The sequence below is a fragment of the Xenia sp. Carnegie-2017 genome, unplaced genomic scaffold, assembly GCF_021976095.1.
Source record: "Xenia sp. Carnegie-2017 unplaced genomic scaffold, XeniaSp_v1 HiC_scaffold_23, whole genome shotgun sequence".
In the NCBI taxonomy this organism is placed as follows: Eukaryota; Metazoa; Cnidaria; class Anthozoa; order Malacalcyonacea; family Xeniidae; genus Xenia; species Xenia sp. Carnegie-2017.
Genome location: NW_025813486.1, coordinates 18,003,102 through 18,015,840, shown reverse-complemented (window position 1 = coordinate 18,015,840; position 12,739 = coordinate 18,003,102). Strand labels below are relative to the sequence as shown.

Here is a 12,739-nt window from a genome sequence, read left to right as displayed (position 1 = left end):
AGCAACCGTTGAACATAGAGCAACTGTCCAACGTAGAGCAACTTTTGAACATAGAGCAAGTGTTGAACGTAGAGGAACTGTCGAACATAGAGCAACCGTTGAACGTAGAGCAACTATCGAACATAGAGCAACTGTTGAACATTGAGCAACTGCTATAATTTGTCTCTTTATAAAACCTTTGTGCGTACAAAAAAATATCAAACATGTTAAATTTTAATGGAGTCATACCTTTTCTTGTAGGTGAAAGTGTGTGTGTGGAAGTTAGCGTGAATGTATTACCTGAAAGTTGCCTCACAAATTGGAGACGAAAGCCAACTTTTGTAACATCCCACCGAAAGACATCCGAATATATTTGAACTTTAACGACATTACCACCAGGTTTGAAATTTAAAGGTGCAATTCGCCCTCCAGTTATATAGTTAAAAAAGGCCCTAATTAGGGACATTTAGACTAAATATTCCTCATCAATAATGAAAAAATACGCCTTCAAATTTCATGTAGAAATTGTTTCAGCTTGCATCTGCACTTTTCAGCGGATAAATCATTTTCAATTCCGCTAAATGAAAAAGAATAATAACATGATGTCTTCAGCAAGGCCTTTGAAACCACAATACTTCGTGGGCAAGTAAACCGAGTCAAAAGTCCTCATGCTCGACTGTTGTTACATCGTTACTTCTTCGGAGTCAAACACGAGTAATTCTGTCCTTTCGCTCAAAGTCGCTAAACTTGTGTTATTACAAGCCTTAGACCCGTTTCAAACGTCGCATTTTATATGAGTCAAATGAATTTAAAACAAAAGATAATGAGAATTTTTATCTCATTTTCTTTTGTCTTTAATGCATTCGGCGCATGTAAAATGCAACGTTTGAAACGGGTCTAAGTGCTTCGCAGTTTGTTCGTTGAGTGGTAAGACTAAGACAAATCGTCTTTCCTCACGTCTGAAAGTTTCTTGTTAGTAGCTAACTTTGGAAAACCAGTGATTAACCACCAATAACTTAAACAATAAATAAATAACAGCATATGTTTTTGCAAAGCAATGGGTTCACTAAACCAATTCAAAAACAGAATTCACAATTAAACAGCTAAATGAATTTGTTTATCCATCCCTGACCATGAACAATGTACGCTTCAAACACCATCGATGATTGTCAATATTCAAACAAGTGACCTCAAAATGAGATACAATTTTTGTCAATGCATTGATTATTCCCTTCGGAGCCAGGTTATTTCAAAGTAAACGCGTGGTTATTAGTGATTAAATGTTCTCTTAAGTCTCGAGAGTTTCACTAAGCCTCCCTCGGTTTGCGGGACATTTAATCACTAATATTCCTGAAAGCATGCGTTTACTTATAATCAATCGCAGTTTTTTTAAATAAAAACTTAATGTCTAAGCTCGTTGTTTTTGTTAAGTAATTATTTCTAATATACATGCAGCATGCAGACTACGTAGATTCTTTATCATCCAACAAGAATATTTTATTCAAAGTGTAGACCTATGTATTTAACTTAAAACCATAAGGTAATTACTTCAGAAATACCTGCTTTTATCAAATCATTTTATCACTCCCATTCAACTACAACTTACCATGAAATCTTCACAATTGTAATTTAAGTATTACTGCCAAATATCAAAGATTTCATGCCAAGATATTAAAAACGGTTCATCAATCATCACCATACTAAATAAAAAACCCCCTTGCTTTGTTTAGGTGGGTGTTAGAAGCTTAATACTTGATCACGTACAATAGCTGATACAGTAATACAACTGTTTGATATTACTAAGTTTCAATCGGTTTTCTTCTTTTAACGCGATCATTTCAGATTGAAAGATCTTTCTTATGAAAAAGACACCAGAAATCCAAACCTTTATGGCTTCCCAAGCTTCTTCTCGTTACCATCACTTGGGATCAATCCGCCTGCTTAGTGAGGGCAACCAGAACAAGCTTGGGAGCCTAGACAAAACAAGTGCTCTTAGCTCTATACAATTTATACCTTCTTTTAGCGTCGACACATTTTCTCTTCCATCAATTATAAGCCATGGAATAAATTCTTGTAGCCAATCTGTATCAATAATATACGTTGAGTCTTTATGATCTGCCTTAACCTTGCCACCAACAACTTACTCAATTTTCTGATCGACACAGAGAATTCTTGACTTCTACAGCTTGAGATCATCATTCGACAAATATCTATCAGATAGTGAGCTAACAAGTTATTTTCATCCTAAATGGTTAGAGTTTATGATTGGTTCTAAGTACAATAAAGAAAAATATACGAGACATAAATACATCTAAATTGCAAAACTATTGCTCATTCACTGTTATTGCTTAATTGGAAAGCTCATTTATATTAGCTAGGTAAATACTTTCTGAAATATTTTTTCCAATTAAAATTACAAAGTACATTGGAAAGGCAAATTGTTTCTATTTTAAAAGTTAACAAGCATTGAGGACATTATTTTATCACAACAAAAATGAATAATTGCTTCACACACATGTATTTATGTAAGTGTGGTTTTTAAAGTTTCAACAACTGGTTTGTGGTTATTCATTAGTTATTAAATTATTACTTGATAATACAAACGCTTTGCCTACTTTCACATGCAGTTTCTTCAGCAAAAATTAATAGATAAAATTGTATTTATCTGTGCAGAGCCTGTCAAACGATATTTTTCTCCATTCTATAGAGGACATTTTATCAGAATAACAGTGTTTGATATATAAATAAAATTGAGTTATTTAACATGCATTAGTTAAGTGCTTTACAAACACAAGGCTTGTACTACAAACAATGATAAAAGTCTTCTATTTATACTTTCATCAGATTTCAAAATAAAATCAAAGTCACTTTTGCCCTTGACCGACTATTGTTGCATTGGACTCGTAAACGTTTCCTCTTGCGCCAACATTTTCAACTATTCAATAGTAGTAACATTACGCACAATCTCTCAAGTTTTTGGATTTGCATTGGAATTGTTACCAGAGATGATTGCAGTCATCGGTACCGTATATACGTTTTGCCCTAAATTTTCTGCTGGTGTCAAGTGGGGAATAACACCATGATTGGTAAAACCAGGAGTAGCGTTGATGTAGAATGGCGATGTGTTACAAACGTTTTCGTAACTAGGTGGTGTTATGCCTGTCATAGTATTCTGTTGATTGGTTTGATGAGTCGGATTCTGAGCACTCCCAGGCTGAGTGGTGGAACTGGTTGAACTTCTTTGTCTGTTCTTCTGACGTACGTAATAAATGATAACCATACCAATAACAAGTAGAAGAAGAAGACCACCACTTGCTCCCGATATAATTGCAATGTTTCTTGTTGAATATGATTCGTTTTCGTTTGAAGCTAAATGAAATTTAAATTTTAACTGTAAAGACGCTAATAACAATATAAAAAAATCTGTTTTTGTAATGGCTTGGTTTGTCCTAAATATTTAATATTCAAGCAAAAACATGCAGCGAAGCAAACTATTAATCTATGCAAACTTAATAACAAGATCTTTTATGATTTTGGATGGATTATTATTCTCTAGCTACTTTGTCAAAAAATGTCACTATCATGTTATCTATGAATTCCATTTAAGCAAGTGTGCAGTTTATTGCAATGATTTATCAACATAAAGATTAAAAGCGAACAGACCGTTTTCAAAAATGCCAAAAGCAAATTGGTTTGACAATATTTATCATATTTGTGTATGAATACAGAAGTGTGAACTCAATACAGAAGTTTATGCAATAATATATTTAGATTTTTACATGGTTGGATGTATTGACTTAATGTGGTCAGTCACTTGCTTAATAAATATTATAAAACCATGCTGCTTATAGCTTTTTAGAAAAAGATAGGTTGCGCTCTAATCTTTATATGTTGGGATGAGACTGTTTCCTGGCACCTTTCTGGCTGCTATGGTTTTTAACGGCGAAGACCTCCAAGCAAAAGCAGATATAATAGGACAAATGGATTTCCATCTGTTTATTTGATATGTTATTTAAGATAGAAAGGTATGTCGTTGACCAGTGGCGTAGCCAGCTTAAAAATTTGGTCCTCCTATGTTACTTTTTCTTTTTTCACTCAATGTAAAAACAACAGATTTCTAAAGAAATGAATAATGTTCATGATCTAAAATTTACATTGAAAGACCAAAACTTGTGGGCTGGCTACGCCACTGTCATTGATCAAAACCACATCAGTCAATGAATTTATCCACATCAATCAATAAATTTCTGTATTTTTAGCAATGGTTTAAATGCATGTTAGAAATAATATGTAAACGCTCTCAATATGTTGAGATTTGAGAGCATTTGCACACCATTTTGAGGAGTGTTGATTGCATTGAGCAGTGTTGAGGACTGTTGAGTGCATGGCATTGAGCGGTGTTGAGGAGTGTTGAGTGCATGGCATTGAAGGGTGTTGAGCGTTGTTAAGAGAAGTTTGAACTTGTTCAAACCATTGAATTATAATAGATTGAAGGCTACCTGTAATAAAAAAGCTTAATAAGTTTTTGAACTAATAAGTTCAGACACGCGTGTCTAGAGGTCCATTTACGTGTATCATACGCGCGAAGCTACACGTTACGCGAGCTTCGTTAAAGAAACATGTTTTTATCCAAGCCCTTTTCTGATTTTATTCAAAGATTAAACGCAGAAAAGTATTGTGGCATTAAAGGTGATGGAGCTTAATCTTTATTCAGTCAATTATGATGCTTCCTATTGAATACCTATTTTAAAATGGAAAGTATCGAAGTGTGGAAACTGTGAAAAACAGTGACATCGTTGGTCGTTCAATTTATGCAAATCGGAAGCATTGCAGCAAGTACTTGTTTATTTTGAAAAGATTCAACTGGATGTGTTCAATAATATACATGCTACTCTATGAAATATTTGTACGTACACCTATTTACGGAAGCCCTTAGTTTGGGAGGATGTGACGAGTATTATTATATATTATCTAATTTATCTTTTAAAATGAAATCTCATGTAAGTTTGAACTAAAAATGGTGTTTTTCTATAAATTTGTACGTCCATGGAAAAACATTAATAATAATTGTTTTGGGTAAAATACATTTACAAAACTGATGTTTGTTTAGAATTTTATGTGCTTATCTATGCTACTTTGAAACAAAAACGCTTTAGTTTTTGGCACAATCACAGACATACCAAAACAAACAACAAAAGCAAAATGCCTTCTAGTTATGGTTGGCTATGGCTTCCTTTACAAAAATTTAATTGTCAAAAAGTTATGTACAGTTGGTGTTAAGTCTCATTTGTGAAAGTTTTGTTTGCCAAATTAAGACAAAAAAGAATTTGTGTTTTGTTTTTGAAGCTTCGTAGTTTATACAAGTAATATTACGCTTCTGTCTATCGGCTGTGTGTTTACAAATGCGTGGAAAGACTGGGCTCTACTGGCTTCAAAATATCGACTTACGTAGCCTTCCATCTATTTAGTTCAGTGGTTCAAACTTTCTACTCAACAGCATTTAATATTTTTGAGGAGCAAACTCAGCACAGTTGAGATAAAGCATGTGCTGCAGGCTATACTATTGTAAAAATTGCGTCAGAAGCTTGGTGGGAAGAGACAGACGTTGAATTTTTAGCTGGTCACATGATCATAGAATGAAATTTCCACTATGCTTTATCGTAATAAGGTTAAAGTTCGACATCTTCAGAGCGTTTGCACAAATCATCAAACATCACTAATCAAACTGCATATAATCGTAACCGCATGCTCAGTCAACATGTTGACAGAGTTTGCACGTAGCTTACTAGCGTATTTTCTAGAATTACTAAATATATTTACCTGTTGAAGTGGTACATGCTCCAGTTGTAAATGTAAATTCATCAACAGCAATGTTTACGTAATAACCCGATCCTTCGATGCCTTCAACAATTATCTGTAATAAAATGATGGTCATTTGGTGTAAATCAAACTATATCATGAGTCAATGAGGGGTATTGTTTAATAAACATTAGCAAAAATGATAATAGTTTTGAAGCTTACTCGGTAATCTGAATTGAATCCTGTATATGGAAGGGTTATACTGACGTCGAACCATCTAAACTCACTATTTCTGTCCGTTTTTGACCATTGTAATTTTCTCCTACTTCCTAAAATCTGCTGATAAACGTTCAACAAACCACCTGATATGTCATAATTATAATATGAAAATCGAAAACAAGTGGTCGAACTTTTGAAATAATCACTGACTAGCCAGGCCTTGTCCCCTCTTCTTTGTGAGGATGCCTCCATGTAGGCGTATTTCCCTAAAGAAAGAGAGTATATAGAATAAGATCAAGAAATTAAGAAAAAACTCTTCACAACTAAAATTATGTTTTAAGTGTTTGGTTTTTAAACTTGTGAGGATGTTTAATGAAGGCGTGGTTGACTGCTTGTTTTGTAGTATAAAAAAATAACAATAAGAGCCTGTCTGTTAAACTTTGTCTCTAACATCGTCAGAACTCACTGCAAAGCCAAAATATTAAGATCATCAAGCTAAATATGTTTAGGGTTTTAGTTGAGGTAAGAAATTTTGTTGAAATTAGTTGACGGGTTTAACAAGGCAATGTAAGTGTACTCGGTATAATGGACGAAAACATATAAAAAAAGAAAGTAAAGAACTGCCGGTAATAAGAACATGTAAAATGTAAGATGTTCATAGAAATAACGATTTTTCCTTGAACAATTTTACTGTATAAAGTACAAATATATAAAATGAAAACAAATTTACCAAATGACGAATTATATTTATCAAACCCAGGTCCTGTGTAGTTGGGATTAGTCGAGCCCGAGCCTACAGTCCAGTCAAAATCATCATAAGTGTAACCATCATAGGCAACATTTCTCCATGGACAATTACGTGTCCCCATACCGTATTGAAATGTGCATCCTCGCGCATCTAAAAATTAAAATAAAACAATTCTAAAATATCGACGGACGTAGCCTTCCATCTATTTAGTTCAATGGTTCAAACTTTCTGCTCAACGGCATTCAACATTTTCTTTTTTCAATCGCCAGAAAAGCGTGTCTCAACTTAGTTTAGGGCGTTTGAGCAGCAAACTCAGCACAGTTGAGATAAAGCGACTGCTGCAGGCTATACTATTGTAAAAATTGCGTCGGAAGTATGGTGGGAAGAGATAGACGTTGAATTTTAGCTGGTCACATGATCATAGAATGAAATTCCACTATGCTTTATCGTAATAAGGTTAAAGTTCGACATCTTCAGAGCGTTTGCACAAATCATTAAACATCACTAAACAAACGGCAAATAATCGTTAGCCCATGTTCATTCAACATATCGAGAGAGTTTTCACGCAGCTTAATAGCGCATTGCTAGAATTACGAAATATACTCATACCTGTTGTGGGGTACAATGGTACATAATCACATGCTCCAGTTGTAAATGTAAAATCATCAACAGCAATGTTTACGTAATAACCTGATCCTTTGATGCCTTCAACAATTAACTGTAATAAAATGTTGGTCATTTAGTGTAATTCAAACAATATCATTGTTCAATTAAAAAGTAGTAAAAATGGTAATAATTTTGAAGCTCACCCTGTACGCTGAGTTAAATCCAGTACGTGGCAGAGTTATATTAACGTCAAACCATTTAAACGCTCTACTTTTTGGGGTCGCTGTCCATTTCAATGTTTTTGTATTTCCCAGAATCTGCTGATAAACTTTCAACAAACCAACTGATGTGTTGTAACTATAATATGAAAATCGAAAACAAGTGGTCGAACTCTTGAAATAATCACTGACTAGCCAGGCCTTGTCCCCTCTTCTTTGTGAGGATGCCTCCATGTAGGCGTATTTCCCTAAAGAAAGAGAGTATATAGAATAAGATCAAGAAATCAGGAAAAAACTCTTCACAACTAAAATTATGTTTTAAGTGTAAGGGTTTTTAAACTTGTGAGGATGTTTAATGAAGGCGTGGTTGACTGCTTCTTATGTAGTATAAAAAAATAACAATAAGAGTCGGTCTGTTAAACTTTGACTCTAACATCGTCAGAACTCACTGCAAAGCCAAAATATTAAGATCATCAAGCTAAATATGTTTAGTGTTTTAGTTGAGGTAAGAAATGCCGTTGAAATTAGTTGATGGGTTTAACAAGGCAATGTAAGTGTACTCGGTATAATGGACAAAAACATATAAAAAAAAGAAGTAAAGAACTGCCGGTAATAAGAACATGTAAAATGTAAGATGTTCGTAGATATGACAATTTTTCCTTGAACAATTTTACTATATAAAGTACAAATATATAAAATGAAAACACATTTACCAAATGACGAATTATATTTATCAAACCCAGGTCCTGTGTAGTAAGGATTAGTCGAACCCGAGCCTACAGTCCAGTCAAAATCATCATAAGTGTAACCATCATAGGCAACATTTCTCCATGGACAATTACGTGTCCCCATACCGTATTGAAATGTGCATCCTCGTGCATCTAAAATTAAAATAAAACAATTCTAAAAAATCAAGAAACTGTCTAGTTGTATTACACTATCAAGTTATAACTATTTACTGTGAACATGAAATTTTGCAAAAAAAAACGTTAATTACTATAAAATAGAAAACTTTGTTACTCACATGTTCGTTGCCATGTTGGTACTGTTGTAAGACTGTACAAGGGAGTCGTCGACTGGACATTACAGTATCCATCTTTAAGTTCAATATCATCCACAGATATATCTCCTTTAAAACCAGATCCTCTGACTCCTTCAATAATAATCTATAAAAAACGAATGAGCTCTGGTATCATAATAACAATAAAATACGAATTTATTCCCCTGTATATCCTCCTGTGTTTTTGCCAGGAGATGCGTGTTCCTGACTATACATTTTTTCTAGTTTAGTTTCTTTATGACCAAGACTCTGATTTTGAGTCCTTGTTTGGTGTCTTTATCAAGAAAGGTGTATTTTGATTACTTAAAAACTTCTGTAATGTATATCAACGTATACTATGGTATATTTCGGTGAAACATTTTTATCTCGCATATAAAATCGCCTACTTTATAGTTATAAAATACGCCATTCACATCAACTTGTGCTTTAGACCACGAATTTCCCTGATTACCACTTTTGCTCCAGACTTTATATTCATTTCCGTAAATTTGTCGGTACACATTCAAAGATCCAATATGGTTGCCATACATATGATAGTAAAAGGTGAGACATTTTCTTGAGTAAGAAAAACTTTGGCTGACCAACCATGCTTTGTCTCCTTGCTGTCTGGGAGAAGACGTTTCAAGGAAGAAATACTTTCCTGGTAGAAAAGACAAGCAAGAAGTTATAGCTGAATATAACCTTTCTTTGCACTAGGAGTTCCCTAAATTTAAATACTCAACGCATCGGCATGTTTTTGTTGTTGTTCGAGGTTATAGCAAATTGGTTAGCAGAATTGGTTACCGTTACATTACTCCCTTGGAACAAATGAAGCTTTGAATTGTTCTTAAGCCTGGTTTTCACTAGCGACATAAGCATAAGAACAAACAAAGACAAAAGAAAATACAAATAAAAGCAATGAAGCCACTGACACAAGCATCAACATAAGCATACGCACAGCAACTTGATATAAGCATAAGGTAGAACAAAAGCAAATTGAAAAGAAAATCTCATTTCTTTTTTTTCCTCTAACAACAGGAGAATATGCTTCGCTTTGTTTTTTTTGCTTGCGCTTCTGTGTCTAGTGAAAACTAGGCCATATACTCAGACTTCAAATTAATTCCCTCGGAGCTTTGTTCTTTTTATAAACAGATAATATATGTCCTATATGTTCAATTTATTCTCTGACGAAAATTAACTGATATAGATTTGAAATTAACCGAATTTTTGCTTAAAATAATGACTAATAACTAATTAACATTGACCATAAATTGAAAAGACAAGCAAATGGTAATGGTTGATATCTAACGGTCGGATAACGTGTCTGCCCTTGGACATCCTTAAATTTACTTACTCAACGCAATCAGTAAGTTTTTTTTTTACGGGACTACTGCATGCAGTTTAGCGGACACCTAGGATGCTGACCCAAACCCTACCCTATAATCCTAAGCAAAAACGAGCACGCGCTCCCCAGTCAAGCCCTTGTTGTTTTTAAGGATAATAACGAAACGACTTGGTTGGTAGTACACAGTAATGATCAAATTACTCACTAAGGTCTAATGGAGCATTATATTGTTCTTATATACACAGACTTCAATTAACTCTCTTGAAGTTTAGTTATTTTTGTAACAGATAATATATGTCCCATAATTAAAGCTAATTTATTCATAGACGAAAATTACTATAGATGTTTAAATCAAGCAAATTTTTGTGTTAAATAATGACTAATTTACCATAAATTGACTCTTTTGAGTCTGTGCTTCGACCAGTATTAAAGTTTGATGTACTGCCCCTGCCAATCGACCAATCAAAATCATCGCTTGTTTTCTCATTATGCCATGGACAAGATGTCGCTCCCAAACGGTAATCGCATACTGGAACACAAACAGTCAAACTTTAATTTAAACATTAGACACGCAAGCTGTGTTATAGAATAAGAAAAATACTTCAAAGTTCAAGCATCTATTTATCGCCTTTGTCTGTCAGGAAATCAAGATGAGAGTCAACGAGTAGGAATATAAGAACGAAATTCTGCTTTTTATATATTAAAGCCAGCTTTTGTTACCATTAATTAATTAGAAGTAAGATGTTAAATTCAAAATCATGAAAAGAATTGGTTGAATGCTCAAAAAGCCCATGTTTTTATAAATCGATTGAAACACTGTTTCTGAAATACGTTAGTATAAATATGTATATACAAATGGTTCATAGTAAGTTTAAATCAAGTAGAAGTAAAATCTACAGATATACTTACATTTCTTTACTAAATGGTATAATGTTGAAATCCATGTGAAAATTTATACGTAAAAACTGTGATTTGTCCCCCCCTGAACCACGGAGCATAAAACCTTCAGGTGTACGACAAAATTTTAAACAGGTTAAAATTGATCTCCCTGTACATTTACTTTAAAATTACTATATTACGGTAATATTTATAAAAGGCAATCTGTGTTTTTTCTAATAAAGAAAATAATGCTGTCTTAACTACTGTGGGTGTAGTACCTGAAAGGTACCGTATAAATTGGAGACGAAAGCCATCTTTTGTAACACTGACATCCGAATACATTTGAACAGTAACGACATTGCCACCAGGGTTGAAGTTGAAAGGAGTGTTTTTGTTACAAAAAAGTTTCGAAAAAATTCCTGAAATTTTTACATAATCGTGGTAGCACCGACCTAAATAAACATAGATAAATTATAACTGGTTTTTGTGCCCAAAAATCACGTTTGATGTTACTTTATAAAGTAAAAGAAAATTGCTTTCATTTTTATCTACCATAATTAGTGAAATGTTTTCAAAATTTTTGAATGAAAAATACCTTTGATGAAGACATTAGTTAATATATGAAAGAAATAGAATTTATCCTTCAAAACAAAAGTAGAGTTATATCCAGGGTTGTTATTGAATTCAAGTAATTTTCAACATAACCTCTCAAGTTTTAAAACATATGAAAGTTTCTGTATTGTTCAATCCTTACAGATTCCAAGTCCTCTTTCCAGATGAAGTTTGGTAAACGTGAAACGAAAGGAAAAACCAGATGGTGCTCGTAGCGTTAAGGCACAATTTATGTTATTATCATAATCACTGGGATAGTTAGGTGATGTAATGTAACCACTGGATAGAGTTATTTCTCTTGTTGGACAGATGTTAATGCCAAAATCTATGAATCAGAGAAAAATGCTTGAAAAAGATATAAAACAACAACAAATAAGAAATCAAATTTCTTTTATAACATTTTATATTTCTTAACTGATGACTTACTTTTAGACGAAAAACTTGTAACAAAAAGAACCAACAGAAATAAGCGCCACCATTTTGACACCATAATAGCACTGGTGGATTTACGGTGCATCAAACGGATCCAAACCTGTCAAGTGAAGTAAGTAAAGTTTATAAAATTCTTATATTCCATATTTAAAAATCAAAGCAAACATAGATTCACACTACATTGGTTCAACAAAAAGTTGTTGAAATAAACATTCTCTTGAAAAACCCGGTAGGCCGGTACATATTCGCGTTACTACGCGATTAAAAAAGCAAGTGTTATTTTATTCTAGTCAGCAGTATCTGTATGAATGTATGACATGTTGGCAGTATTCAAAGCTCAAAAAATATTTTGGATTGGCTAGTTCTCAATTTTGACCGGTCTGCCAAACTCTTTGTTGAATAGGAAATTATAGAAATGATATTGTATTGCATTGTGATTTCAGGGCTGAAAGTTTATATCTCACTGAATTGAAAACAAGGATCAATTACACAGCTTCAAGGTAGTCGTTAGATTTTAAATTGGTCATGAAAGCGCTGTTTTCTTGGTAAAATTTACTTTATTCTGTAATATGACTCTCCTACATACAGGTCTTTTACATATTATTCCAAGTGGGCTTGGAATGTTCATCTTCAAAAGACATTTTGAATTTGTTGAGTTAAATTACAATTTTACGACTATGTGTCTTGATATTAAAAGCAAAAAGGTGTATATTAAGCTTTGCTTCCATTTTAGATAAAATTGCGAATTTTAATTGGTGTTAATATAGTCATATCAAGTTCAAAACTTTATGAAAGGGTTAAGTGAACATGCTAGATCCACCAGCACCACCACTGCACGATAATACCACAAACTGAATGGATAA

General features: G+C 33.4%; 1 protein-coding gene and 1 long non-coding RNA gene across 5 annotated transcripts in view; both read right to left on the bottom strand.

The window, feature by feature from the left end:
- Positions 1–2,404: 2,404 nt before the first annotated feature.
- LOC124449408 (MAM and LDL-receptor class A domain-containing protein 1-like) overlaps positions 2,405–12,739 on the bottom strand; it is a 42,859-nt gene continuing 32,524 nt past the window's right edge. For 3 of the 4 annotated variants that reach the window (XM_047000326.1, XM_047000323.1, XM_047000321.1), the window contains 5 exons: positions 7,355–7,463; positions 6,728–6,895; positions 6,001–6,263; positions 5,800–5,893; positions 2,405–3,348 (listed from right to left, as the gene is read on the bottom strand). In XM_047000326.1, coding sequence (XP_046856282.1) covers positions 2,948–3,348; positions 5,800–5,893; positions 6,001–6,263; positions 6,728–6,895; positions 7,355–7,463 — 1,035 coding nt within the window. In that variant the 3' untranslated portion in view covers positions 2,405–2,947. Of the gene's footprint in view, positions 3,349–5,799; positions 5,894–6,000; positions 6,264–6,727; positions 6,896–7,354; positions 7,464–7,554; positions 7,818–8,282; positions 8,451–8,593; positions 8,736–9,015; positions 9,270–12,739 lie in introns of all 4 variants that reach the window. The other variant, XM_047000322.1, reaches the window with a different exon arrangement.
- On the bottom strand, positions 11,446–11,996 carry LOC124449419. The gene is made up of 2 exons (XR_006949391.1): positions 11,871–11,996; positions 11,446–11,769 (listed from the first exon to the last, which is right to left on the bottom strand). It is a non-coding gene; the product is annotated as an uncharacterized LOC124449419 (long non-coding RNA).